The sequence below is a fragment of the Mesoplodon densirostris genome, chromosome 10 (genome assembly GCF_025265405.1).
Source record: "Mesoplodon densirostris isolate mMesDen1 chromosome 10, mMesDen1 primary haplotype, whole genome shotgun sequence".
Classification (NCBI taxonomy): domain Eukaryota; kingdom Metazoa; phylum Chordata; class Mammalia; order Artiodactyla; family Ziphiidae; genus Mesoplodon; species Mesoplodon densirostris.
Window position 1 is genome coordinate 70,469,554 of NC_082670.1, and position 27,176 is coordinate 70,496,729.

The 27,176-nt window shown below is 55.0% G+C and overlaps 2 protein-coding genes across 5 annotated transcripts in view; both read right to left on the reverse strand.

The window, feature by feature from the left end:
- LOC132497068 (cadherin EGF LAG seven-pass G-type receptor 3) overlaps positions 1-4,544 on the reverse strand; it is a 40,086-nt gene extending 35,542 nt beyond the window's left edge. For both annotated transcript variants that reach the window (XM_060109977.1, XM_060109973.1), the window contains exon 1: positions 545-4,544. In XM_060109977.1, coding sequence (XP_059965960.1) covers positions 545-4,286 — 3,742 coding nt within the window. In that variant the 5' untranslated portion in view covers positions 4,287-4,544. The remainder of the gene's footprint in view (positions 1-544) is intronic.
- Positions 4,545-12,826: 8,282 nt separating this feature from the next.
- NCKIPSD (NCK interacting protein with SH3 domain) lies at positions 12,827-26,267 on the reverse strand. Of its 3 annotated transcripts, XR_009533601.1 has the most exons (14): positions 26,012-26,267; positions 23,339-23,448; positions 22,908-23,112; positions 22,645-22,735; positions 21,900-22,390; positions 20,474-20,644; positions 20,244-20,330; positions 20,017-20,155; positions 19,853-19,933; positions 19,525-19,653; positions 19,326-19,418; positions 19,026-19,198; positions 14,532-16,475; positions 12,827-13,813 (listed from the first exon to the last, which is right to left on the reverse strand). XR_009533601.1 is itself a non-coding variant. In XM_060110666.1 (13 exons), exons 1-13 carry the CDS (start codon positions 26,180-26,182, stop codon positions 16,272-16,274), a joined length of 2,067 nt encoding a protein of 688 aa, XP_059966649.1. In that variant the 5' UTR covers positions 26,183-26,267; the 3' UTR covers positions 13,872-16,271. The 3 variants fall into 3 exon arrangements, 2 of the variants coding, with proteins under 2 accessions (XP_059966649.1, XP_059966648.1); XM_060110666.1 differs by lacking the exon at positions 12,827-13,813 and having other exon boundaries at positions 13,872-16,475; positions 21,978-22,390; XM_060110665.1 differs by lacking the exon at positions 12,827-13,813 and having other exon boundaries at positions 13,872-16,475.
- Between the last annotated feature and the right edge of the window lie 909 nt (positions 26,268-27,176).

Here is a 27,176-nt window from a genome sequence, read left to right on the forward strand (position 1 = left end):
CCTAGATTAACAAGCAGACATTTCTTTTTTTTTTTTTTTTTTTTTTTTTTTGCGGTATGCGGGCCTCTCACTGCTGTGGCCTCCCCCGTCGCGGAGCACAGGCTCCGGACGCACAGGCTCCGGACGCGCAGGCTCAGCGGCCATGGCTCACGGGCCCAGCCGCTCCGCGGCATATGGGATCCTCCCAGACCGGGGCACGAACCCGTATCCCCTGCATCGGCAGGCGGACTCTCAACCACTTGCGCCACCAGGGAGGCCCAACAAGCAGACATTTCTTTACAGTCAGCAGACAGTTCTTTACAGTCTTTATGGGGTCTGCTAATGCCCTAGAATCTTTGGGGTTCTGTGGAGACTGCCCAAGACCCTAAACAGAGACTATATGACCCTAACCTGTGAAGCAGATCCTGTGGGGTGCAGGAAACCAGAGCTTAAGGGATTCTTGGAAGGCTTGAAAATCCCTCGTTGGTTTGAAGTGCCTTGTGGGGCCCCTGAGGACCTGACAGGCTGAGGTCACTGGCTCACTTGATTAACCCCCGCCCCTCACCTGTGACAGTCACCAACATGGAGGCCACCAGTGGGCGGTTGTTGTCTAGCTTGCGGCTGAGTCGAAGCTCCCCGCTGGTCTGGTTGACCACCAGCAGCTGCAGCTCATTGCCCCGCTCAAAGGAGTAGAAGAGGTGGTCAGAGACATCAGGATCATAAGCAGGGATACGCCCAATGATGCCTGAGGGGAAAGTGTCTGAGCGGTTGGATACATAGTTGTTGAAGAGGATCTGGAAGTTGTTGAGCACAGGGCTGTTGTCATTCTGGTCAACCAGGCGGACGTGCACAGTGGCCCGACTGACCAGAGGGGCTGATGTGGCCTGCACAACAATCACATATTCCTGGCGAGCTTCATAGTCCAGGTCAATGAGTGCTGTCAACTCTCCAGAGAAGATATCCATTTGGAACAGCTCAGGGATGTTCCCCTCCACAATCTGGTACATTATATGAGCATTGGGGCCTTCATCAGGGTCCAATGCAGTGATCTGGGCTACCACCGAGCCCACAATGCTGTTCTCCTTCACTCGCACCTCAAACTCCTCAGCTGGGAAGACCGGTGCATTGTCATTAACATCCTGCACTGTCACCTGGATGCTGACTGGAGTCCGAAGCGGGGGCACACCTCGGTCCACTGCGTAAGCAGTCAGTTCATACACTGGCACCGCCTCCCGATCTAGCCGCCTCACTGTGCGGACAATGCCAGAGGTGGGCTCAATGGTAAAATCTCCATCCCCATCTTCCCCATTCTGGAAAGTGTACTGGACCCGGCCATTGGCATGAGCATCCCGGTCAGTGGCTGAGATCTGCAGGACACTGGTGAAAGGTGGGGCATCCTCAGAAACCAGCCCTGTGTAGTGGGAGGCCACAAACTGTGGAGGGTTATCATTCACATCATTGACCATCACCTCCACATAAGTAGTGTCTGCCTTCTGTGGGATGCCATTGTCCCGAGCTGTAATAGCCAGTGTGTAGGTCATCTGGTCCTCATAGTCCAGTGAGGCCTGCAGTGTAATGGCCCCTGAATCTGCATCAATGCGGAACTGGGGCAGGTTGTCCTCCAGGAGATAAGTAATACGAGCATTCTCACCCACATCATCGTCAGAGGCACTGATGACCACCACGGTGCTACCCACTGGCCGATCCTCATTCACACTCACTGAGTAGTGGGCACTTTGAAAGACAGGCCGGTGAGTGTTGGCATCTGTAATGTTGATGTGCACGTAGCAGTGATCATGAAGGGCACGGTCAGATGCAGTTAGCACCAACTTGAAATAGCGTTCCTGCTTGTAGTCCAGTGGCAGAGCCAGTGTCACCAGACCTACACCCCCCTGGGAGCTGATGGCAAAGCGATTCCGAGTGTTGCCTCCTGTGATCTGGTAGCTGATGGCACTGTTGGCATCACGATCTACAGCAGTCACACTCACCACACTGGTGCCCACGGTCGCATCCTCATTCAGTCGTAGGTGGTACTCCTTCATAGTGAACTCAGGGCGATTGTCATTAACATCGAGCACAGTCACTGTGACGCTGGCTGAAGCTGAGAGTGGGGGTGAGCCATGGTCTCGGGCCTCCACACCAAAGAAGTAATGCTCCACAGACTCACGGTCCAGGGGACCACTCACAGAGATCCAGCCAGTGGCACTGTTTATCACAAAGGGTGTATCAGATGCCACACCAGTTAGGGAATACTCCAATCTGGCATTCTCTCCATGGTCTGCATCCACTGCCTGAATGTGGATGACTGAGTGGCCCAGGGGCGCGTTTTCCAGGACAGAGACCTGGAAGGGCGTGCTGACGAAGATAGGAGTATGGTCATTGATGTCGACCACCTGGATGCTGGCCAGGCCTGTGTTGTTGGACAGTGGTGGGCGGCCTGCATCCTGAGCCCGGATGCGCAAGGCATACTCTCGCTCTGCCTCAAAGTCCAGAGGTGCCACCACCTGGATCTCGCCCGTGAGGCTGTCGATGGCAAAGTGGCCGCGGCTGTTGCCACTGATGATGTTGTAGTGCACCAGTCCGTTGGCGTCCTTGTCCCTGTCGGTAGCCGAGACGCGTAGCACCACCGTATGGGGGCGCACATCCTCGCGCACCTGCGCCACGTAGCGTTTCTCGCTAAACTGGGGCGCATTGTCGTTCTCGTCCAGCACGGTTATGTGCACACGCACAGTGGCAGAGCGCGGCCCGGGCTCTTGTCCCTGGTCGCTGGCCTCCACCACCAGCTCGTAACTTTCCATGTGCTCGCGGTCCACGCGACCGCTGGTGCTGATGAGCCCTGAGCGCGGATCAATTTCAAAGGCGGCAGAGGCGGCGGCGCGCTCAGCTGGCGGCCCCACAAAGCGGTAACGCAGGTTGGCGTTGGGGGGCGCGTCACCGTCTGTGGCACGCAACTGCAGGATGGGGTAGCCCTCCTCCACGTTCTCGCGAAGCGTCTCCCGGTATTGCGCCTGCTCAAATACCGGCGCGTGGTCGTTGCGGTCGGCCACTGTCACGGCCACCATGGTGGTGGCCGAGAGGCGCGGCGAGCCATGATCCTGCGCCGTCACGCGCAGGTAGTGGCGATCCATGCTCTCGCGGTCCAGAGCAGCCTCTGTGCGAATAAGGCCGCTCTGCGGGTCGATGCTGAACAGTTCTAGCGAGCGGCTGTTCATGAGCGCAGCCAGCGAGTAGACTAGGCGTCCGGCCTCGCCGATGTCCGGATCCTGCGCCACTACGCGTAGCACCGCGGTCCCCGCCGCCTCATTCTCGGGCACCAGTGCCTGGTAGTTGTACTGCGGAAACTGTGGGTGGCGGTTCGCGGCGCGACGGGGGCGAACCCGGCTCGTTGGGGGTATTCTCCAGGCTCCATGCTCGGTCAGGCCCCCAGTAGGGCGCGGCCCCGGGCGCTGCGGGAGGAAGCGGGGGCGGAAGAGGACGCGGGAGCGCATGCGCTCGGGCGTTGGCTCGGGAGCTGTCCGGGACTCTCGCAGTGCTGAAACAGATGCGGAAGCTGTCCTCTCCTTGCGAGGTGCTGAATCCAGCCCGGGCCCGGATCCCACGGCCCCGGGAGGGCGGTCCAGCCGGGGCCCTGTCCTCCTCGCTTGGGATGTCGCGATTCTCTCGCTCTGACCCCTGCGCCCCGGCGCCCACAGTTCCCCGCAGCAGCGCGTGGTTCCCACTTTTTGGGGGGCGCCTGTCCCAGTATTCCTCTGGGAGAACACCGGGTGGGAACCACGGGGCCGAATACGAAGGTCCGAAGGGAAGGGAGAGCTGTTCTCTGGGCCCGGGACCCCTGGGGAAAGACGTTCTGGCGACAGACTATCTCTTTGCAACGGCCCTGTCCGCCCGCAAGAGGAGACCTCTGGACGCCAGCATAACAGAGACCCTGGTCCTTGTCCTGTCTCCTGCCCGCGGCTGCCAAATGTCTTGACTCCATATTCCGCTCCCAACCCCGGCTGCTCAGGGGGCCCTCGACCGCTTTGATCCCTTTGCCTTCCCCCTCGGAGCCCCACGAAGACAGGTTCCCTGACTCCCAGGCCAGGCTTTCCATCCTCTCGGACCCCGGGCGACTCGGGACAAAGAGCTAAGGCTCCGCCGCCGATCCGCGCCCCTGGCCCCGTAGCAGCAGCTACCCCCGGGTCCCAACCTTGGCCCCCGCCGCCCCCCAGCTCCTCCCGGCTAGGAGGGAACAAAGAGAGGAGGAGAAGGAGCAGGAGTAGCCGGGTGGTCGGCCCCCTGAGACCCCACCACGGCTGCCGCCTCGCCATCACCCCTTACTTCCCCACACGGCCTCCACTGTCCTCCGCCTTGGTCCAGGCCTTGGGCCCGCCTCGCTGCTCGGGCCCCCACCCGGGGCCCTGCCGCCGCCCTGGTCCCCGCCTCTAGGCCTGTCGCTCCGCGCCGCCGCCACCCTCTGGGCACCATTTACTCCGCGGCCAGAGTCCCTTTGGGGAGCGGCCCCGGCTTTTGCCGCCCCCACCACAGCAACCCCGACGCTGCTGCCGCCTCCCGCCGCTCCAACATGGCTCCCGGCCGCTGCGATGGTTCGTTCCACCTCCGCCCCGAAGCCCCAAATCCGATGGTACAGGCTGTCGCGCATGGCAGCTCTGGATATCGAAGTTACTGCCGCCATCTTTATTGAGGTCAGAGCATAAGTGCTGCCCGCGGTCCTGAACCGGGCTTGGTGCTTCACTGCCCCTAGTTCCACCCTCCTCATGGCCACCGCCCTCACCAGCATCCCTCCCCCTAGGGCGCTGTCTCAGCTCCGTCTTCCAGCTTTCTGCTTGCGGATCTCTTGTCTCCCTTCCTGAGCACTAGTTTCGAACCCTGTCCCGGATTTTGGTCTGAAAATTTGGTGCCCATGATGTGCAGAGAAAGCGTTCTCATGACTCTTGGGCGGGGATACCATGTGGAATCCTGGGGTCGGAGGGGACGATGGCTGGACGGGGCCTGGGGTGCCAGCAGGCCAAACAACAGCCTTAACTGTTCGAGCAAAACTTCGCTTTGTTTCTTTTTTGTTTTTGTTTTTTTGGCTGCGCTGGCATGCGGGATCTTAGTTCCCCGACCAGGGATCGAACTCGTGCCCCCTGCAGTGGAAGCGCGGAGTACTAACCACTGGACCACCAGGGAGGTCCCGATCAGCGAGTTTTAACTCATGAAACATGTCGCGACCATCTGTTTGTTTGGAGCGCCCCAACGGAGCAAACTTCCCTGCCTTGCTGGCCGCCAGCAGTCCTCCGGGTTGGGGGCTCCTCCACTGGAAGCTACACTCCCGCCTCCAGGCCGCGGGTCTCTGGAGTGCTCTGGAATGCCACGTGGAACCCGGCATTGATGCACGGCTGCGGCCCGGCCTCCTAGGGTCCCCGCCCCTCGACCGCTAAGATTGCGTCCCTTAACCCCTTGTAGGGACTAACGGAATCTCAGTTTTGCCCGCGTTATGCTACTCGGCGCAAGTAGACCCAGGCTAGCCAATGGGCAGACGCCGCGGAACAGACGTTACAGAGGACGGGCGGGGGCGGGGGAGTGGTGAACGAGGAGCGTTCCAATCAGAAAGCCACTGTTTCTATTGGCACAATGGGTGGCTCCGCCCCCATGGCAGACTCATTGTCTGGGGAAGGAGGCTCCTCCGGTTCCAGAATAACCCGGAGAGACAATCCAGGAAGTGCTCTACGGGCCAGCCTGCAAAGGCAGCAGCGACAGTGAGCTGCAGCGCCACGAGCAGAGGACGCAGGCGTCCCTGGACCGAGGAGGGGTTTAGGGCTGGGACACGGAACGCTCCAAGGGGTGCGGTTCCTGCTTGGAACCAGCGGAGATCCCCCGGCTGAGGCTCCTGGCCCGCCCCAAACGGTACCTATGACATCACCACCAACCAATCAAATGGCGCGTTCCTAGCCCCCCCCACTTCTTCGCTTCCAGGAGGCGGGGTTCCCGTGGGTTCCTCCTTCAAGCGCCTCAAGTGACTACGGAGAGCGGGTGGGTGGGCTCCAGTGGTGCCCTCTGGTTTCTCTGAATCTGAGGACCATCTAAGGTCAGATCCGGATGTACGGTCTGGGTTCCTATGGGCGTGAGGATGAAGCATCTGCAGAGGCGCCGAAGGCGGAACTCGGTTGGATGGGGGCTCAGTCGGCGTAGGGCCTGGAGGAGGGAAGCCAAAGACATGGTTCTGATCGCACACCCACCCTCCGGGTCCACAATCTAGCGAATGGAGGGCAGAAAACTTTAACGAAGGAGGGAGACAGGTGGAACGCTACGGAGAGGGATGCTGGGGTCCCAGAAGAGGCACCTGAGCCAATGTAGCGATCTGGGAAAGCTATCTGCAGAAGATGCCCGTGCAGAGCTCTGAATAACCAAGAGATGGAGGAGCCACCCTAGGTCATGGAGGCTGTGTGGACAAATATGCTGAGGCTTAAAGGGACCATGGCCAAAGGAAGTCATGCCCAGCTCCCTCCACTAGGGTTAGCACTGCCCTCAACTGATGCTCCTTGTGGAGAGCAAGACCTAGGGCTCTCCTTGACCCCTCTGTTGACTGCAGATGACTCTCCGTGTCACTCCCTGCTGTTCTGCCTCCACCGTAGTCCTCTCTTTGTGGCTGCTGTTCCATGGAAGCCTCTCCCTCTCCATCTGCACTCACCTCTGTGCCCCAGCCCAAGTGGCAGCTTCTAATGCTCCCCGTAAAGACAAACCAAGTGTCGTTCCTTTTTCCAAGTCCTCTTTCCACTTCCCTCTAGGACATCTCAACCCCTCTCCTCGTGCCTTTTCCTCCCTACCTTGTGTTTGTCCCCTCCTTCCTCCCAGTCAAGTCAGGGGTACCTTGCTGGGAGAGCAGACCAGAAGACCTGGCCAACCCATCCAGCTCAATTATCCAACAGTTCTTTCATCTCACTAAGACCTCCAATCTGTCATTCCTCACCTCCTCTCAGCTCCTTACCTTAACCATTAGCTAGTCTTATAACAACTCTCCTGCCCTGCTCTTCTTAGACAAACTCACTGGGCTAAAATCTAACTCCTTAAAATAGATTACTTGGGGCGGGGGGGGGGGTCTTGCTCTTGCGCTCCTGGCGCTTGCCTAGGTTATTGGCGTAAGCGCAAGATTGGTGGGCTCCTAAGGTTTCTGCTTGAAAACTGGATGATCTTCTAGCTTGAGACTATTCCTTATCAGAGCCTAGGGCCACTGGGCCCCTTCACTCAATACTTGCTGGAGCATCATCACACCCTCGTGCACAGTTGGTATTGGCTTGCCTGGCTGATTCACGTGGGAGAGTCCTTGTATGCCATTGTATTGTTCAAGTCTAAAGGCATCACGCATAGTTGGACTCAACTACTCTGGTTCCTGCAAATTCCTTTTTGGGATGGCATCTATTACTTGATTGCTTACAGACCAAGACGCCAAAAACAAACTTAAAAAAAGATATCCAAAAAAACTGAATCACTATTTTGTACACCTGAAACTAATATTGTAAACCAACTATACTTCGATTTTAAAAAGAGAGAAAATACAGCATATAAAGTTCCTAGGAGAAAAAAAAAAAAGATGTTCAAAAGCTTCCTCTACACTTTGACATTCAGCCTCACCTTTTTTGGGGGGTGCTGTGTTTACTTGATCTTTCTAGAAAGTTACGACCCTCTAGTTATTCATTATTTCTTCATCTGCTCTGGTTAAACTTGAGTAGATAGTAGGAAAAGATTTTAGCTTTCCAGTTCTGCAGACTAACCTGCAGAGGTTAGTCTCTGGCCCTCATACGTTTTAGAATCCTGCCGAGGGTTAGCCCTCGGCAGAGGGCTTCCAGCTACCTTCTTGCGGTCCTTGGCTGTGTTGGCGTTCTATCACCTGGTTTAAGCCACACACTAAGTTTGCTTGTTGGGATATCGTTGCTGCCGCCTTCTGATTATAACACCTTACCCTTACCACCACCATCTTTTCAGCTCTCCTTTCCCCAAATTTCTTTCCACCCACCTGGACCAAAATAGAGTGACACTTCCGTAACACATCAACTCCACCCACATCTGTTAGACACCTGTGAGGCGGGTTCTTCTCCTCCCAGGCTTGCATTTCACATTATGGAGAAAGATAAGGAAGACAAGCAAGTGCCTGGAATGGGGCGGGCCAAGCAGTGACACAGAGGCACAGAGGACATCCTGGGAACCAAGAAGGAACGACTGGGGAATGCTTTCTCTGCTGCTGCCAGCCAGAAGTGATGCTTCCCTCCACTCGGACCCTCTGACATAGTGCTCTGTATGTGCAGGGTCTGATGGCCACCTTCATGTCAGGACCACATCTTAAGACAGCTTCATTTTTTTCCTCTAGCACCTGTCCCATTGCCTCACACACAGGTGTTCTATCAGTGTTTACCGAACAAAGGAGGGAAACTCTGATTTCACTTTGCACTTGTTCAGCATCATTCCAATTTTTATCTGAAAACTGCAGAACCCATTCAGTGTAACCTTGTGTCAGAGAAAAGCACAGGACTGCCCTTGACTGGTACCACCATCCTTCTGTGGGTCCCCTGGTGGGAAACCTGTATCTTTTTTTCACACTTTCCTATTCTTGGTCACTTTTTCCAGACACTGTAGATGTCTCCCTTCAGTTCTGACTCACTCAGCCATTCCTGTTCTAGACAGTCTAGACCATGGGTTCTCCAGCTAGTTACTACCTCTCTCATTCACCTGGTTATAACTTACTACTGACTGGTTGGGGCAGGAGGGTTACTGTCACCTCAAGGAGCCTTTAGGGCTCCTTTCCTGGAGGACCCCCTGCTTGTTCACTAGGGACTAGACCTTATTTTCCTTCCATGTAGGTCATGTTATTTGTTTTAATCAAACACTTATGAGAAACAGCCCCCTCGCCCCAAAAAAGAGGCCTCAAGTAAAAGCACAACCATGAAAGATGATGGACTATGAATTAGTTTTGGTGGAGATCAACTTCTACACATAAATCTCAGTCTTTCCCTCTGTTTCTCTTGTGATTAAGGGGTTATTAATGGTGCCAAGGATAATATGGCTGATTACTGAATGAAATGTATTAACTTGAATAAAATGTTGTGAATTGTGAAAAAAAAATAGACTACTTGTGAATTCCTCACCTCTGGAGCAGCAGAGCATTGCTAGAGGAAAACATTTCACATTCTTGACAACAAGCCTTAATATTATATTGAAGGGCTTTGCCAGCACAGTAAGGCAAGAAAAACAGTAAAAAGGTACAAGGATTGGAAAGGAAAAAAGAAAACTTATTCACAGGCAACAGGAATGTGTATGTAAAAAATCCAAAAGAACTTATAGATAAGTTGTTAGAGTTTAGCAGTCATTGGATGCAAGGTCAATATATAAAAATCAGTTGTAACTTCTATATATCAACAAGTGAGAAAATTTTTTTTCATGATGTGATTTACAGTAGCATCATGTAACATAAAATGCTGGAATAAATATAATGAAATATGTGCAATGACTCTTCACACACACATACACACACACACAATAAAACATTACTGACACTAAACACTGTGATAATCATTTCATGAAGTATGTAAGTCAAATCATTAGGCTGTATACCTTAAACCTATATAGTGCTATATGTCAATTATATCTCAAGAAACACTGGAAGAAAAAAACATTATTGAGAGAAATAAAGACATAAATGGAGTGGAAAACTATGTTCAAAGACTGAAAGATTGAATACAGGCATACCTCGGAGATACTGTGGGTTCAGTTTCAGACCACTACAATAAAGCAAATATCACAATAAAGTGAGTTACACAAATTTTCTGGTTTCCCAGGGCATATAAAAGTTATGTTTAGACTAGAGTCTATTAAGCGTGCAATAACAGCATTATGCCTAAAAAAAATGTACATACCTTAATTAAAAATACCTTATTGCTGGGACTTCCCTGGTGGCACAGTGGTTAAGACTCCGTGCTCCCAGTGCAGGGGGGCCGGGGTCGATCCCTGGCCAGGGAACGAGGTCCCACATGCGTGCGGCAACTAAGAGTTCGCATGCCACAACTAAGGAGGCTGCCTGCCGCAATTAAGGAGCCCATGAGCCACAACTAAGGAGCCCACCTGCCGCAACTAAGACCCAGTGCAACCAAATAAATAAATAAATAAATATTTTTTTAAGAAAGAGAAAATCAAAACCTAAAAAGGCGGGGGGAGCACAAAATTTTTTTAAAAATACCTTATTGCTAAAAAATGCTAACCATCACCTGAGCCTTCAGCGAGTTGTAATCTTTTTGAAAAGTAACACCAGGGAATTCCCTGGTGGTCCAGTGGTTAGGACTCAGCACTTCCACAGCAGGGGGTATGGGTTCGATCCCTGGTGGGGGAACTAAGATCCCGCATGCTGCATGGCGTGGCCAAAAAAGAAAAACAACATTAAAGATCACTGATCACAGATCATCATAACAAATATAATAATGATAAAGTCTGAAGTATTATGAGAATTACCAAAATGTGACACAGAGACATGAAGTGAGCAAATGCTGTTGGAAAATTGGCAACAATTAGACTTGCTTGACACAGGGTTTGCCACAAACCTTCAACACCTTTCCATTTGTAACAGATGCAGTTTATCTGTGAAGTGCAACAAAATGAGGTATGCCTGTATTGCACACATGCTAATTCTTCCCAAAGAATGGATTCAATGCAACTCCGATAGAAATCTCAGCAGATACTGTGTAGTGTGTGTGTGTGTGTGTGTGTGTGTGTGTGTGTGTGTGTGTGTGTGTGTGTGTGTGTGTAAACTGACAAACTGGATTCTAAAACGTATGAGGGCCAGGAATACCCAAGACAGTCCAAAGAAAACCCAAGTAGGAGAACAGCTTCGTCTATAGGAGATCAAGAAAGCTACAGTTACAGAAACCAAGACTGTATGGTACTGGTGCAGGAATAGACAGATAAATGGAACAAAATCCAGAGAGGGGCCTAAAGATGTGTGGAGACTTGAATTTTGACAAGGGTGGCTCTTAAGAGCCAACACAAAGGATGGGCTTTCCAATAAATGGTGCTGGGTCAATTGGACATCCATGCAGAAAAAAATTACATGAGACCCCTACTTCATACTACCTTCATAATCAATTCCAGATTTGACATGTGAATATGAAAAGAAAGACAATACAGCTTTTAGAAGAGCACACAGAAGTTCTTCATGACTTTAAGCAAATATATATATATATATATATATATATATATATATATATATATTGTGTGTGTGTGTGGGGGGGGGGGTGGTTCGCGGGCCTCTCGCTGTTGTGGCCTCTCCCGTTGCGGAGCACAAGCTCCGGACGCGCAGGCTCAGCGGCCATGGCTCACGGGCCTAGCTGCTCCACGGCATGTGGGATCTTCCCGGACCGGGGCACGAACCCGTGTCCCCTGCATCAGCAGGCGGGCTCTCAACCACCACGCCACCAGGGAAGCCCACAAATATATATATTTTAAAATAGGATACAAAATGTACTAACCATAAAAGAAAATACTGAAAAATTGGATTACATTACAATTAAGAACTTCCTTTCATCAAAAGATGTTTAAGAATCTTTTGAGAGAAGATACAGTAAGATATACAACCCAAGGACTCATATCCTGAATACATACTACAAACCAACAAAAGAGAGACAACCCAGTCTATGAATATGCAAGAGATGTGAACAGGTGCTTCACAAGAGAAGATCCAAATAGCCAGTAAACTAATGAAAAGGTGCTCAACCTCTTTAGTCATCAGGGAAACGCAAGTGTAAAAGTAAATACTACTATACTGCACCAGAATGACTAAAATGAAAATGACTGACAATACCAGGTTTGGGGAAAGATATAGAGCAGTTGGAACTCAGGCACCAGTGGAGGAGAGTACACTGGTACAACTACTTTGGGAAACTATTTGGCAGTTTCTGCCTGTGATCCTGCAATTCCACTCTTGAGGATATACCTCCCGGTGCAAGGCATATGAGCAACAAGAAGATATGCACAACAGTGCTCCTGACAGCACAATTCGTAATAGACAAAAATTGGAAACTGAAATTTATCCAGTCGTTAACTGTGAATAAATGAGGGTGTAACCCACATGACACTGGGAATGAACAAACTGCAACCACATACTATGACATAGACAAACCTCAAAAACTTGGTGAGTGAAGAAGCCAGTGTCTATATGATTCTATTTATATAAAGTTCAAAAACAGGCAAAATTTATCAGTAATTACCTCTAGGGAAGAGGTCTGGGGAGAAGGAAGGAGTTGGTGATTGAGAGGGGTACACAGTGGGCTTTGGGAACTAGTGACACTGGGTGGTGACTACATTAGCATCTTCTGTCATAATTCATTAAGCTGTACTCTTTGCATACTGTAGTTTTCATAGTATGTTATTCTTCCATTAAATAAGAGAAAAAAAGAAAAGGTTATCCTCACATACTTGGAGCCTCTGTCTGTATCTTTTGGGGACTGAGCAGGCAGGTGGTCTTCACCCAACCCCTTACCCTGGAGTTGCCTTATGCACGTGTAGCATGTTGTACTCAGTCATGTCCCACAGAAGTGGTGCCACACCTGTAGGGACCCACTTCTAGCCCAGAGGTTGGCCCAAACACCCAGCCCTCACTGCCCCTCAAAATTTGAGTTTTCCGGCCTCCCTGGTGGCGCAGTGGTTGAGAGTCCACCTGCCGATGCAGGGGATACGGGTTCGTGCCCCGGTCCAGGAGGATCCCATATGCCGCGGAGCGGCTGGGCCCGTGAGCCATGGCCGCTGAGCCTGCGCATCCGGAGCCTGTGCTCCGCAACGGGAGAGGCCACAACAGTGAGAGGCCCACGTACCGCAAAAAAAAAAAAAAAAAAATTTTGAGTTATCCTCAGCCCCACTGTCGGAAGCCATCCTGGAGCCATTGCACCATGACAAAGTCATGAGCAACGGAAGGCGAAACTGCAAGGCAGCGTCGTGCCAGGAAGGTGGACTACAGCTCCGTTGTTATGTTTTATGATGATAAATTTACATACAGGGGCAATTTTGGGGGGATGTTGCTCCACGTGAAAGAAAAATTCCTCTAGGACTCCCCCTCCTGAAACTACCACAGAATGGGAAGTACCCACTAAAGCCCCGGGGAAATAGGTAAAGAATTAAGACCCTGGAACTAAGGGGATGTTTTTATGAAAAACACCCTCTAGTATGGAGTTATGGCCATGGGCCGGAGTTCCTGATGACGACATAGGAAATTTATGGTTCTATTATAAAGGAAGATTAATTATAGAAAAACAAATGACTAGAGCAGAATTCATTGCCAGGATAGGGAGAAAACACTGTCTCAGTTGAAGGAAACGAGAAAGAGCATGCAGGTACATTGTAAATATTTTCATGGAACCATTGTAAAAGGTTGCTCATGCAAGAAGAAAAATAGGAACAAGTAGCTCCAACTTTTACAATTGATATAATCATATAATTGCTTGACTTGGTTACTAAGAAACAACCTGTGATTAATGGGAACTTGGGGAAATATTTTAATAGGACATCTAGAAACTAGGGGATATTTGTTTTAAAAAATCTTTATAGAATATTTTGAGGTTTGATTGTGCTAAGATTGTTTGGCCACATACCTGGTAACGTAATCAACTACAATATATAAACCTGTGATTGTAACAAAAAAAGAAGAATGAAGAAGAGAATCAAGAATAAAGACATGAGGGGCTTCCCTGGTGGCGCAGTGGTTGGGAGTCCGCCTGCCGATGCAGGGGACATGGGTTCGTGCCCCAGTCCAGGAAGATCCCACATGCCGCGGAGTGGCTGTGCCCGTGAGCCATGGCAGCTGAACCTGTGCGTCTGGAGCCTGTGCTCCACAACGGGAGAGGCCACAACAGTGGGAGGCCCGCGTACCGCAAAAAAAAAAAAAAAAAGACATGAGAGAAAGAAACATGCAATGCTGAAGTAATAGAATTATTTCCTTCGCCGACGCTATCCATCCCTCGGGTATCCCTGGACTCGCTGGAGTTGAACTCCAGCACCCCACCCTATCACTCCCCTTCCTTTGAGTGCCTTAGTTCTCCCTCTTTGCCCTTTCCCCTGCCTAACCACATCCACGTCTACCATCCTTCCAAACAGTCAGAGGTATTCTCTCAGACAGTTCCTTCCCTGAGGAATTCTCTGGCTAGTCATTGTCCTTGGTAGTTTTAATTCTGTGCGGTGAGACACCATCAAGGTGTTTATTGACGGTCCTGGAGTCCTGGCCCCTCTGAGTGTCTCCTTACAAACACATGCAAGGGCCTCTTGGACAATTACGCAGAAGTGGGCAGGGGCTCTGATCTTCCAGCCACGGGGCTGCACTTTCTTTCTCACGGGGGCCAGCACTAGGAATGATGGCACAGCACTGCCCTGCTTTTCCCACGAGGTCAGCGTGTGCAGCCTAACAGCAAACAGAACAAGGCAGAGGCTATCGAATGTTCCTGCCTCAGCTTCCCGAGGACCTGTGCTTATCACTGAGTTACTCGCTCTCAGGAGGAGAACCATGGTTCTCTGCCTTCAGCACTCCAATGAGAAAGCAGCTGTACCTGGAAGTCAGCATTGTTGATTCCATCTGTGGAAGGGAGGCAGAGGCCTCCAGGATGAAGTGACCAGGTGGTACCACACACAGCTTTCCTGCAGACAACTGTGTCAGCTCCTCCTCAGGTCCAGGTGAGCCTGTGCACTTAAACTTCCGGAAGAGTCAACAGGTCAGGAAGGACATCTCCCTGCTGGCCTCCTCTGCTTTGCTCCCATGGACCTGTTTCCCTGGGACCCCACCCCTAGACTGGCTTTGCTGGGCTTCTTGCTGTATTGCGTTCTGCTGGGAGAGTAACAGCCCTCTGCCTTCAGCACCCCATTAAGAAAGGAAAAGTCGTGGCGAGAAGTCGCAGTATCAGTGATTCTCGATGTGTGGAATCTGATGAAACTCGTCTTGGGTAACAAACTGAAGGGATCTGATGGAAACCACTGCTGCCTGGTGTCTGCCTACAGGTTTTGACTCTCTTCCCCAAGTTATGGTGACAGGCTTCGTTAACTGCGGAGCCCACGAGGAAAAAGTTTTTTGTCCAGCCTTGGCCTCTGATTCCCCTCAAACAGTGCACAACTAACCCCACACTCGTTGAGATATTCTTTTTGTCCTACCGTAATTACCAAATCACCGCTAAGGCTGCAAAATGAGGGAACATCGCTGGATCCAGGGGGAGGCAAATAAGGAAGGCAAACAGCTGGGCAGGCCTAGGAGTTCGGGGAGGCCAGGGCTTGGATAGGAGACGCTTCATTTGAGAACAGGTGTAAAGGATATAGGGTTTCAACAGGGGAGACAGACACAGCATTCAAGGCAAAGAAAGATTAAGTGAAGCCTGGAGAGGTCACCTGCAAATGGACCACGGGGCTCTCAGTGGCTGTGGCCGTGGCCCAGGAGAAGTGGGAACCCAGGGAAGAGAGGCTGGAACAGGGCTCAAGGGACCTCAATGGAGAGGCCTGTCAGGGACCATCACCTCCTCAGGCTGGAGAGGACAGGTCCTGAGGCCCCAGTGCCCCTGACCATCCTCTCCCACCACCACTCAGGATCATACAGGAAGCCTGTTTCCAGATGCCTGTGATTTATTTCCAAGCTGAGCTGCAGCACATAGGAAAATACACATGGCTTTTCGGTCTACGTTTTTACAGAGAAAATATATTCTGTCATTGACTTTATCAGTGCCATCACCTCATTCTGTGAGGCTCCAGGGTGGATGGCCTGTCTCTAAGACTCTGCTTTCAAAGCAGCAGCTTGGCCAAGGCCTCTGGGGTTGGAATGAGGGGCAGAGACCCCCACGGGGTGGCAGCTGGGGGGACAGAGCACATGAGCAGCACTCACTGCGAAGCTAAGGCAAAGAACGGAGCTGGCGGAAGGTGCCTCCTCTCACCCCAGGGACACAGCTTGCTGAAGCCCAGGACACAGACCAGGTGGGCGCAAGGGATGAGGGCTCTGGCCCAGCCTGGAGCAGCAGCAGGACTCTGAGTGTGCATGTGTGTGGCGTGGGGAGGCATGCTGAATAGGCAGCCCAGCGGGAGATGGAGGGGCTTCAGTTCACACTCCCCCTGCCCCAGCATAGCTCCCAGCGCATGGTCCCTAATCCTGCGCTTGGCCCCTCTCATTAGCTCTATTTCAGGTGGGGGCCCCTGCTTAGGTCCCTTCCACCAACACCTCCCCTCACACTGTCAGTGCAAAACATTCTTAGGGCCAAGCCTCCGAGTCCCCTGCACCCTACCCAAGGCTGCAGGGAAGGGAGGAAAAGAAGGTGCTAGCTGGGGGCCTCGCCCAGCACCGGGAATTCCTTGCACATCTCTTGGACAATCATGCGGTCCATCTGGCACTGGGGCGAGGCTTCCTCCTCGGTTAGGATGCGTCGCAGTGTGGCCTGCAGGTCGGGGAGCCGGTGGCGGTGCTGTAGGTAGGGTGTGGAGCGGACCACAGCGTGCATCAGGGAGAGGTACTCCATGCGAAGCTGTGGGGAGACCAGGCAAGCTCAGGGACCCCAGGGAGGCACTGAGACTGCCACCAGACAGGGACAGGCCACTACTGCCTCCTGGCAGCCACATGGACCCCAGGGCTGTAGACCACCTCACACCACTGAAGATCAGGGTTGCATTCCCAGCACCCAGAGTGGACCTGACACAGAACTGGTCTTTGACAGTCGTTGAATAAGTGAATAAATAAATCATCTGAGACACACACAGTCTCAGAACGCGGCCGGCCCAGGGAAGTCCTGCCTCAGAGAGGTGGCGAGGGGAAGGAGCGAGCCCCCATCCCTCCTGTAATGCTGGGCCCCTGTGGGGCTGCTGTCTGTCTATTGGTGGCCCTCTGCTTCTCACTCTATCCTCTCACCCTGGAAGATATCATTCACACCCACAGCTTCAAATAGTGACCCCCACTCAAACCTCTTGCAGAGACTCTCCGGTGAGCTGCAGATGAGAAAATCCAACTGCCCACTTGTCACCTCCTGCTTATCTCAGAGAGAACTCAGACTCACATAACAACCATCAAACTCGTGATCTTCCCCATCTTCCCAAAGCTGCAGGCTTTCTCGTGTTCTTTATTTTAATAAAGAGCACTGTTGTCCATTCAAGTGCTCAAGCCAAAACTGCACATGTCCCCTCCGGTTCCTTTTTCCCCACACCCTGAATCCAATCCGTCCCAGTAAGACCCGGCCGTCTTACCTTCTACGTGTGCCCTGAATCCATCTCCAACACCCCCCGCCAACCCACCCTCCCAGCACCTCTGGCTTTAATGGCTCCAAGAACCACTCCAATCTGACACCCCAGCTGCTCCTTATCCTCACTGAGACCCTGATCCATTGACCTGGCACCAGCACTTTTTCCTCCATTTGCCCCCCTCACCATCCCTCATTTCTCTTTACCTCTGATTAGAGGAGTCAATACTCAAACCTTCTTTAGGCAGCATCACCCTGCTAACTCCCAACCCTGGTCAGACCAAAAAGCACCTGCCAATCAAATCCTAGAAGCTAAGCAGCAGACAATTACAGAGCCTTGCACAGGCTTGAACAGCATTCCCCACCACAAACCTCACTGCCTGGCACCCCTGCCACTTTCCTCTGCCACGTTCACTGCTCCTGAAAGGACCACTGCCCACCTTCTCTCCATTTTCCAAACCTAAACTGCCTGATCAGTTGGCTTTGTGCTTCATGCAGAAAACAAGCAAACTTTCAGAAACGCCTGGTCTTCCCCCAGCACCTACACCTCACCTGTCCCCAGTGAATGAACTGTCCTGGTTCCTGCCAGAGGCCATCCCTCCACGGGGGCCTGGACCCTACCCCGCTGCCTGACCTACTTGACACCCACGGTGGCTGACTCTCCCGACACATCAGCCGTTTCTCCACGATTGGCTTGCTGGATCATTCCCTCTGACTCAGACATGCACCAGCATCTCCCACCTTTTTTTTTTTTTTTTTCCCCACCTTTAAAAGACATTCCCTGACCCCATGTCTCCCTCCAGTGATCCCCCACCTTTTTCTGCTCCCCTTCACTTAAAAACACACGAAAGTTGTCTCCATTCACTGCTCCCACCTTCCCCCTTTCCACTCCCCTCCAACTTCAAACCCTCTCTTCAACTTCCCACTCGGACTCTCTTCCCTCCACTCCATGGACGCTGCTTGTGAATCACGCCTCATCGCCATGTGGCGAATCCCGTGGCTCATGAGTCTCAGGCCTCATCTCACTCGGGCTCCTAACTGTGGAGACGGCTCATCCCCCTCCTCCTCCATACACGTGGCTTTGGGCTCCTGCTCTCTTGGTTTTCCTCCTGGGTGTCTCCCTACATGCCCCGACTGTGCCCTGGGCTGAGGCCTGCGCTTCCCTCTGTCCCATCCATCCCACACCCTAGGTGACCGCACTGTCACAGGCTTCCCAGCACATCTATGCACAGCCAACTCCAAAGTGTCTCTTTCCAGTCCCAACTCACACCCCAGGTCCTCTGTACCTGGATGTCCAACAGGTATCTTTCAGTCTTGACACATCAAAACACAACTCTATTCAAAAGTTCTTCCCCACCCGAGCAATCGGCACTTCATCCACCTTGTTGCTCCAGACCAATCCAGCAGCAAGCCCTGCCAACCCACCAACACAGCCCGGCCTGACCTCCTCTCCCACCCTATCCGTGCCACGTGGACGGCTGCAGCCGCCTCCTCACCGGCCTCCCGCTTCTGCTGTGCTTTCAGTCTCCGTTTCATTCAGGATGGTAATCGGATCACTTCCCCTGCCCCCGAGAAGAGGTGACAACCTCCCGCTGCAGCCTCCAAGGCTTTGTGTAAACTCTACTTTCTCCTCCTCACCTCCCACCACTCCCTCTACTCCTGCTTTCTTCAGACAGCCCACCCCCGATCACCTCATGGTGGGTTCCCTTGGGTCTTGGCACACCTCTCATGGTTGACCGGCCTCCCACACTTACCCGGCTCCAGCAGTGCCCCTCGCCCTAGTCTCCATTCAGTGTCAGGTCCCCCCCTTTTGTTAGTTTCTACACAGCTGCCATCCCCAGGCACCTTATCTCCAGGCGACAGGTCCGCGATGTGCCGCACGGTTATGTCGATGAGCGCCATCATATCTGTGTGGTAGAAGATGGCAGCTGTGGCGGGGCTGGCGAACACGTCCTGCAGGAACTTGAGGATGGAGTGTGGTGGCTGAGGCTCATGCTTAAAGATGCGCACGGGGTCATCTAGAAGGCAGGAGGAAGAGGGGGTCAGGGCAGTCCTCGAGGGGGCCCAGAGTCACCCCAGCGAGTTACAGGGGTCATGGAGTCACAGGACATCGAAGGGGCCCCACACAGATTCCTGGGCCCTCACCCCCTCTGTTCAGGAGCAACAGTAGCTTCTCGGAGAAGATCTTGACATTGGCGTGTTTGCTCAGGGCGGCCATGATGAAGTTCTGGTCAGGGGCTGAGGAAGGACACGGGGGTAGACAACAGCACAGGTGCTAAGCCTGGAGAGCCCCCCTCCTCCCCTCTATGGTGAGTCAGCCACCCCCGTCAGGCCCTGCCCCCACCTGGCAGGTGCAAATCGAGAGCCAGAAGTAGATTCATGCAGAGATCTGGCAGTTGCTCGGTGGTGTCCAAGGGCAGCCCGTCCTCAACGATGCTCAGCAGGAACTGGGCGAAGGGTGTGCCCAGGTGCTCTGGGAGAGGGGCACGTGGAAGTCTGCAGGCCCCCCGTCACACACACCCCCACCGCCCAGGCTCCCTGGGTTTCTGTGAGCCCTGGAGACATTCAGTCAGCATACGGTCAGTGGGTGCCCAGCGCCTTGGGCCATGGGCCCCACCTCCAGAGGGCTGTGGGCTCCCTGTGGTCCGCTGGTCAGTGACCTGCCTTCTTACCATAGTGTGCATAGGGCACTGCCTCCCCCATGGAGAAGACCATGGCCAGAATGAGGGCGGAGTAACAGAGTTTCTGATGGTCTGCGGGGGAGCAAAGCAGGCGGTCAGAGCCCCCCCAGATGGCGGGAACCTCCCCAGCTGGCAGGAAGCTGCCCCTCACTCACCCTGTGTGTCCGTCTGCATGTCCCGCGCCAGCTCCACAGGCAGCACAGATGACACCAGTGTGGAGATGATGGCTGCGTCCAGGCTGCACATGGCGCCGAAGCACTTAAGGAGCAGCAGCCGCAGTGACACCCGGTGCTCCTGGCAGGGGACCCTGTGTGCTCAGTGCCCAGAACCCCCACCTCTACCCAGGTTCCTCTGTGCCCCCTCCCCTCTGTTTCCCACACACCATTTGGTAATAGGCCACCAAGGCCAGGACAGACTCGAACTCATTCCTCTTGCACATTTTCTTGCAAACTTCAGGGTCTGCATCCGTCTGTGGGGAGGACAAAGTGTGATGGAGTCACTCAGTGTGAGGTGGCCACACGTGAGTGAGCTGAGGACGAGCAGAGGAGACTCCCAAGCACTGGGGAGGGATGGGGCAGGGGTGGGGGACACCTGGGGGCCCCCAGCCCGCACCAGAATGTGCAGCAGCTCCTCCAGGTAGCAGCGGATGACACCCTCATCCTCATACAGGGCCCAGCTGCGCTGCTGGGCGTCATCCTTCCGCCGGGCCAGGTCGGCAAAGATCACCTCCAGCCGCTGCTGGTCGTGGCAGACCTGCCCTGAGGGCAGAGCAGTGCTCAGGTCCTGGAGGAAGAGGTCTGGCTCAGCACACTTGCCCCTCACCATCTCCAGGAGGCCCACAAGGCCTGGAGTTCAACCTAGACCCTGAGGTCATGGCATGAGCTCCAGGCCAGTGTCAGGCAGGGGGCCCCAGCCTCACCTACCAGAGCTGCCTGGAGCCAGCGTCGTCCCAGGAAGGGTGAGGGGACCAGCCCCCGGTTCTCTTCCTTCCTCCCCGCTGCTCCCATCAAGCTCCCACAAAAGATCTGCTCCCACAGCCCATCCCCCAACATCGAGGCCGCCAAGGGCACTGACCTAGTTCTATACCCCCTCCCCAAGTAATTCCACTGCCCCCAGGTCTTAACAACTGTCTGGGACAGGATTCTGCATGAGACACATCTGTGGGGTGTTTTCCAACAACTTGCCTCCTGCCCCAGACCTGGATAAACATCCTCCATGAGGAAGGCCACCAACTTCTCACCGCCTGAATGTGACTGAGACTCCACCCCCTGATTCTACACAAAGTGGGACAGGCCTGTCATCTACACACCTCCCGTGTTCCTCTTGATCCAGTGTCCTAGCACAGGCAAGCCCACTGACTCACTGCTCCCCACACCCCAAACCAGAGCTGCAGGAGCCATGGAGCCCTAAGGACAGACCTCTGGCCCATCTGGCCCCCACCGTGTAGACTGGGCTCATGCCCCCCAGTCCTGCTCCCTGACCAGTGCCCCAACCTTGGCAAAGGATCCCACCCGCCCATGATGCACACACACCTCATTCACATCTCAGTCAGCACTCAGGCCTCCATCATAGCTCTCGAAGCACCCACTGCTCTCCACTGCCAAGGCCAGCATGGCACTGCCCTCTCTCATGCCTTATGTCCATTCCTTCCCTGCAGCCTGAGAGAACTCCTGGCCACCCACGGCTGTCTCATCTGTCACCTGCCCCAGGTCTCACCTCCAACCACACCACTTGCTCCCTCCCTCACTCCCTGTGTTCCAACCATGCTGGCCTTGTTCCACTTCTTCCTGTGAGCCAAGCTCGGTCCTGATTCATGGCCCTTGTCCAGCCTGAGCCTCTGCCTGGAATACTCTTCCTCCCTTTCTCCTTCAGGGATCAGCCCAAATGTCCCCGGCACCCAGCACAAGGAAGCCAAGAGCTAGAGCTCAACAAAGACCTGTCAGATAAAGGCTGGACACAGTGTGAGGGTGGGGAAGGGGCAGGGGCTGTATGGTGGCCCCAGAATGGGGAGGCCCCTGGCCCTGTTGCCCACCCTCACCTTGCCCTCTACCAGTGAGAGGAGGACCTGCTCCATGATAGGTGAGCTGGCCGGCACGGAGGCCTGGATGTGACCCACCACGACGCCAATGGCCACTCGGCACAGCTCGTGGCTCAGGCCGGTGTTCCTCCGCACGAGCTCCATCAGCTCTGCCCCGATGGTCCTGGGCACAGCAGTCTCAGCCAGCGCCTTCTCTTCTGTGGTCCCCAGGCTCAGCGCACCCAGGGCTTCCAGCTCATCAGGGGCTGGGGCTGCATCAACTGCTACCTCCTCTGTAGGGGGCTCCGAGTTTAGCACCTTGGAGGGAGGGGGCTGAGCTTGGGACACAGTGGTATGCGTGCCTCGGCGGGGCACAGGTTGGGGCGTGGGTGAGCAGCTGGGGCCTGGCTCCGATGAGCTGGAGCCGGTATAGAGTGTGTCAAGGGAGGTGCTGCTGACAGAGGAGCCGCTGGACACAGAACTGCCCCCAGAGGGCGTGGTGTTGCGGCCGCCTGTGGGCAGAGAGGGGATGCTGTGCTAGGGCAGCCCCCTGGGGGCCCCAACCCCTCCAAGCCCAGAGCCCCCGCCCCCTAGTACAGGGCCTAGTTCCTATGTCAGACCCTCCCACCAAGCCCAGAGCCCCTAATTGCCCCGACATGTGCCCTGTCTTCCCTGCAAGCCTGGAGCCCCCAGTTCCCTGACATAGGCAGAGTAACCATTCCGAGCACAAGGTGCCCCCCCCAGTCCCCCAACCCCGCCTTCTCACCACTCCCCGAGGCCACTAGGGCCTCGCGGTCTCGGCGCTTCACAGGTGGGGGTGGCGTGGCAGGTGCTGCCCGGCGAGGCTGTGGTGGGATCTGGGAGGACAGAAGTGGGATCTGAGGGTACGACCTGGCTAGCGCCCTGAGCTTGGCATGGGCAGGACTATGGTTCCGAGTGGCATCGCTGACCCCAGTGGACCCCTGGCGCCTCTGGACAAAGCCTTAAGCTCCACCCACCTCCCTTCCCCAGGATGTTCTCACCATGTACCTGGTAGAGGCCTCCATCTGCCCCAAGATACTCAGAACTGGGCAGGCTGTGCTGCCGCTCGAACCCAGCTCTACACACCCCATTGGGCTGCCTGGCAGCAGCAGCATCCAGGTGGTGGTCACTGGTGGACGGGGTCATAGCTGCAGGGTTGGGGGCTGAGGGGCCTCTGCGGGACAGGGTCTCTTTCCGGTGGTGGATCAGCTTCCTGAGGGAGGGACAGGGAGGTTATTGGGGGAGTTACCTTACGACTCCCGAAGTCCTCACATGCTCCTCGTGGGATGCGGCCCACCCTAGCCCAGGCTCCCCAACCTCCCACCACCCTCATGCTCCGCCCCACTCTGCACTACCAACACTGCTCCCTGGCGTCCCCAGTACTCACTGAAGGACCCCACCCCATGGTGCTTACTGGGCGGTTCTCCCGCCCCACTCACTGGAGGATCCCGCGCTGCTCCAGGCTGTACTTGCCACCATCCCGCATGGCTGCATTGTGCACAGCCTCAATGGCCCTGTCAACGGCTTGGAGGACATCCTGCTCCAGGCCCTGTGGGGGCAGGGGTGGGCAGTTAGGCCTGGGGGCCAAGTGAGCCAGAGCCAGCCCAGGATGGAGCCAGGGGCAGACAAAGGACCACTACAGCTAAAGCCTGTAATGCCAGATGTGAACACAGCAAGCTGAACTAGAATATGAAATGGGCTTCTCAAACTGCGTCACTCAGGGAGCTGGGCCACGGGGAGGGCCCATGTTGCTGCTTTATATATTGGGGCCCCGCTCAGGATTTTACCTCAAGTGAGGCTCTCAGCTAAGATGTCGCTGAAAACCTGGGGTCTAGAGCAATAACACAGCCCACGGACCCTCAGTTTGAGGCCAGGAGTACACACTTAGTCTATCCCCAGGCTTGGCTCAGATCCCAGGCTGAGATGCCAAGCAGGGAGACTCTAGTGTCTGAAGTCTTAACAAATCACTCTGGATCTTGCTGATCCTTCACAAAACCAAGGTCACACTCCAGAATGGCCCTGTCCTCAGAGAGCCTTCTGCAGGCCCTGGTAGCTGAGGACAGGCCAAAGGGATCTCCTCTCTCCACCCCTGCTGCCAGCCCCCATCCCCTCAAGCTGTTCCAGGAATCCTCCAGACCTGCACCGGGAAGCAGCAGTTCTGTGTCTGTGGCAAAAGACAGACATGAGCGCAGGACCTGGCCCCTGCCCCAGATTCTGTATTGCCATCCGCAGTAACTCAGAGGTCCAATCTACCCAGCCTGGCTGGCATGGGGTACAGAGTAGGGGGTGGCAGCTGTGGGACCAGCCACTCCCACCCTTCGCTGCCCCGGGCACACATGGTCCATCAGGCATAGGAGCCTCAGAACTAAGGTGACATCACACCAGAGTGGGTTTGAGAAGCTTCTCTGATGGGGACAGACAGATGGACTCAGAGGTCAACAAAGCCCTCCAGGTAGCACAGGGCGTGTCAGAGTGCAGGAGACAGCAGACAGAAAGGGGGACAGAGAGAGAAAGACAGATGATACACAGAAAGCAAGAAAGATGGAGAGAGGGAGGGAGGGAGGGAGGGAGAGGGAGAGAGAGAGAGAGAAGCAGAGGGAGACAACGCAGAAAGAAATTGAGATTTGGAGACAGAGAAGGGAAGAGAGTCGGAGGAAGAAACACACAAGCGGAGAGTCAGAATGACACCGAGACACAGAGAGAGCCATGGAGACGAAGGCAGAGGGAGATATGCAGCAAGAAACCAACAGATAGACAAGATGGTAGCCTCTCTGCCCTCCCCAAACACCCAGCCCCAGTGGCCCAGGCAGGGGAGGGGCCTCTTGGGCCCTCGGGGAAGAGGCAGGACTTTCCTCAGAGGCCTCCAACAAGTTCCCAGCTCCAGAGAGGCTGGGTCTGACGTGCTCACCCTGGACGCAGCAGCCCTGGTGTCCAGGGCTCTCACTCTTACCCAGACACTCCTAGATGCCTTGAGGCCAAGGGTTTAGGGACCAGGGCCCATCCCCTCTGGTAAGACCAGATGACATCTCCAAATTTATCCTGTTATTTCTGTCCTGAACTGGGCTGGGACAGGATGTTTCCTAAAGGCTATGGACTAGGATGGGGCGGGGGTGTCTGGCACAGGGCAGACCTGGAGGCTCCAGGCCCTCCTTCCCCCTGTGATCAGAATAGACCAGCTGGAGACAACACATCCCAGCCCCCACACCAGGACTATTCTTGGGGAAACAGGAACTGGGGCCGCAGACTCCACTGGAAGGAAATGGGGCCAAAGCCAGACCAGGAGACGCCATGGGGAGGTCTCACTTCCTTGCAATGGGAGCAGCCCCCACCCCAGGCTGGGGGCCAAGGAGGGATGGAGCTCCCTCATCTTCAGAGAAAGGAAGTCTGAAAAGTCAGGGCCTGAGGCTTGTGAAAGAGGTTAGGGAGAGTAGTGCCAGGGAGTGTCGGCAGGGCCTGGGATCCCTGGTTCAAAGTGAACTGACGAAGGTGTCTTAGGAAAGGCTTAGCGGGTGACTGAGTACAGGAGAGTAAAAGATACTGAGGTCTCAGGGCTTGGGGGGTCATTTAGGGGAAGGGGGTGTCCATGGCTCTCAGGTCCAAATGGGGGAGGGGGTGTAAAGGCATGGAAGATGGTGGGGAAACAGGCAGTGTCCAGGGTTGCCCGGGTCTCAGTGGTGGAAGCTGAGGAAAAGGAAGCAAAAGTGTGGGATCCTGGTGATCCAGGGAAGGGGCTAATTAATTCTGGGGTCTCAATGATCTGGGGAACTGCTCAGAATTTGGTGTGCTGGAATCTCAAGACTGACTCTTGAATTCTATTCGGATGGGGGTTCAGATGTTGGGGCCAAATGGCTCTGGGATCCCGAGGAGTCTCAGTCCCAGAGTTGGGCTTTTGGTAGATCTGAATCCTCAGAGTTGGCTGTCAAGGCCCTGGTCTTGGGTGGGGGCGCGGGCTCTTAGGGTCCCAGTCCTCCTGGGGTTTCACGGTCAGGTTCTCAAACTCCTTATCTGCTGGAGGTCCCGGCGGGCCTGGGGTGCCGGGGTCTGTCCTGCGAGCCTATGTTAGAGCTCAGTCTAGGGGCGGCTGAGGCCGGGCCGGGGACGGGCACACTCACCTGCAGGCGGCGCAGGTAGGCGGGTGGCACGTAGCCCGTCTCGCCACTGCGCGCCCGCGCCGCCAGCCACCAGTGCGCGCTGCTGCGCTCCAGAACCAGGAAGGTCTCGCCCGCGGCGAACGCCAGCGCGTTGGGCTCCGCCGAGCGGAACGCGTACAGCGCGCGGTACATGAGGGTGAGCCGGGCCGGGGCAGGAGAGACGGCAGGGTCTGCGGAACCAGGACGCCAGGCCGGGAGCGCCTCACCGCGCTCGCCCTGCCCCGTGACACACAGCGCGTGCGCGCGCGCGCGCCGCAGCCCCGCCCCGGGATGTGTCGGCTCCTGCGCAGAAGCGCGGCGCCCCCTAGTGTCCACAGGCTGCGCGGCCCGGCGCAGCCCCCGAGAATCCGCTGCCCTTTCCGCCCCTTCCGTGGACTTTTGCGTCTCCAAGCTCCCGACTCCCGGCCCCAGCACCCTCCCTAGAGCCCCAGACCCAGCCTTCCCGCCCGGCCTTCCACTCCCTTTACCCGCCCAAGCCCTGGTGCTGCGGCCCATCCTACTTCCCGAAGGAGCGCTCCGCCCGCAGCCCAAAGACAGAGCCTCTGTCCTGTGCTGACAGTCCCATGCGTCCTTGCCACCCCAGGGGAGTGGGACCTGACCTACTAACATAAGGACAGCGAACCCGTGAGGGTAGTCCCGTTGTTGGATCTTGAGACACTTGGAGGCGCCCGCGGGGCCCGGGTCTGCTCGGTGTCTCTAGGCCTCCTGACCCCCGCTTACTGCCCCAGTGGTGGGCAACGGGGAGCAAGAGTGAGCGGGGGGACGGTAAAAACAAAAACCACGGGGGGCCATTTCTCTGTCCAAAGTCCTCCCATCCTTGCTCCCCACCCCACCTCCTCTCTTCGGCCACTAGCTTCTCTCGTCCTCTGTAACATGGGTCTTTGCATAGTTTCCTCTGCCTGGGACACACTTCCCTTCCTCACGGTGTAAGGTCCGCAGGCTCCCACCCCTATCAATCGCTATCACATCACTCTGTTCTGTTGTCTTTGGGGACTTACAACTCCAGGTTATCTTATTTCTCATGCTTCCTTCCGAGAGCAGACAGAAGGGCTGGTGGAGGATGGGGAGTGGGGCACCATGTGGCCTTAAGAGCTTGTTTGGCCCACCTTCCGGTCAGCCCTGACCT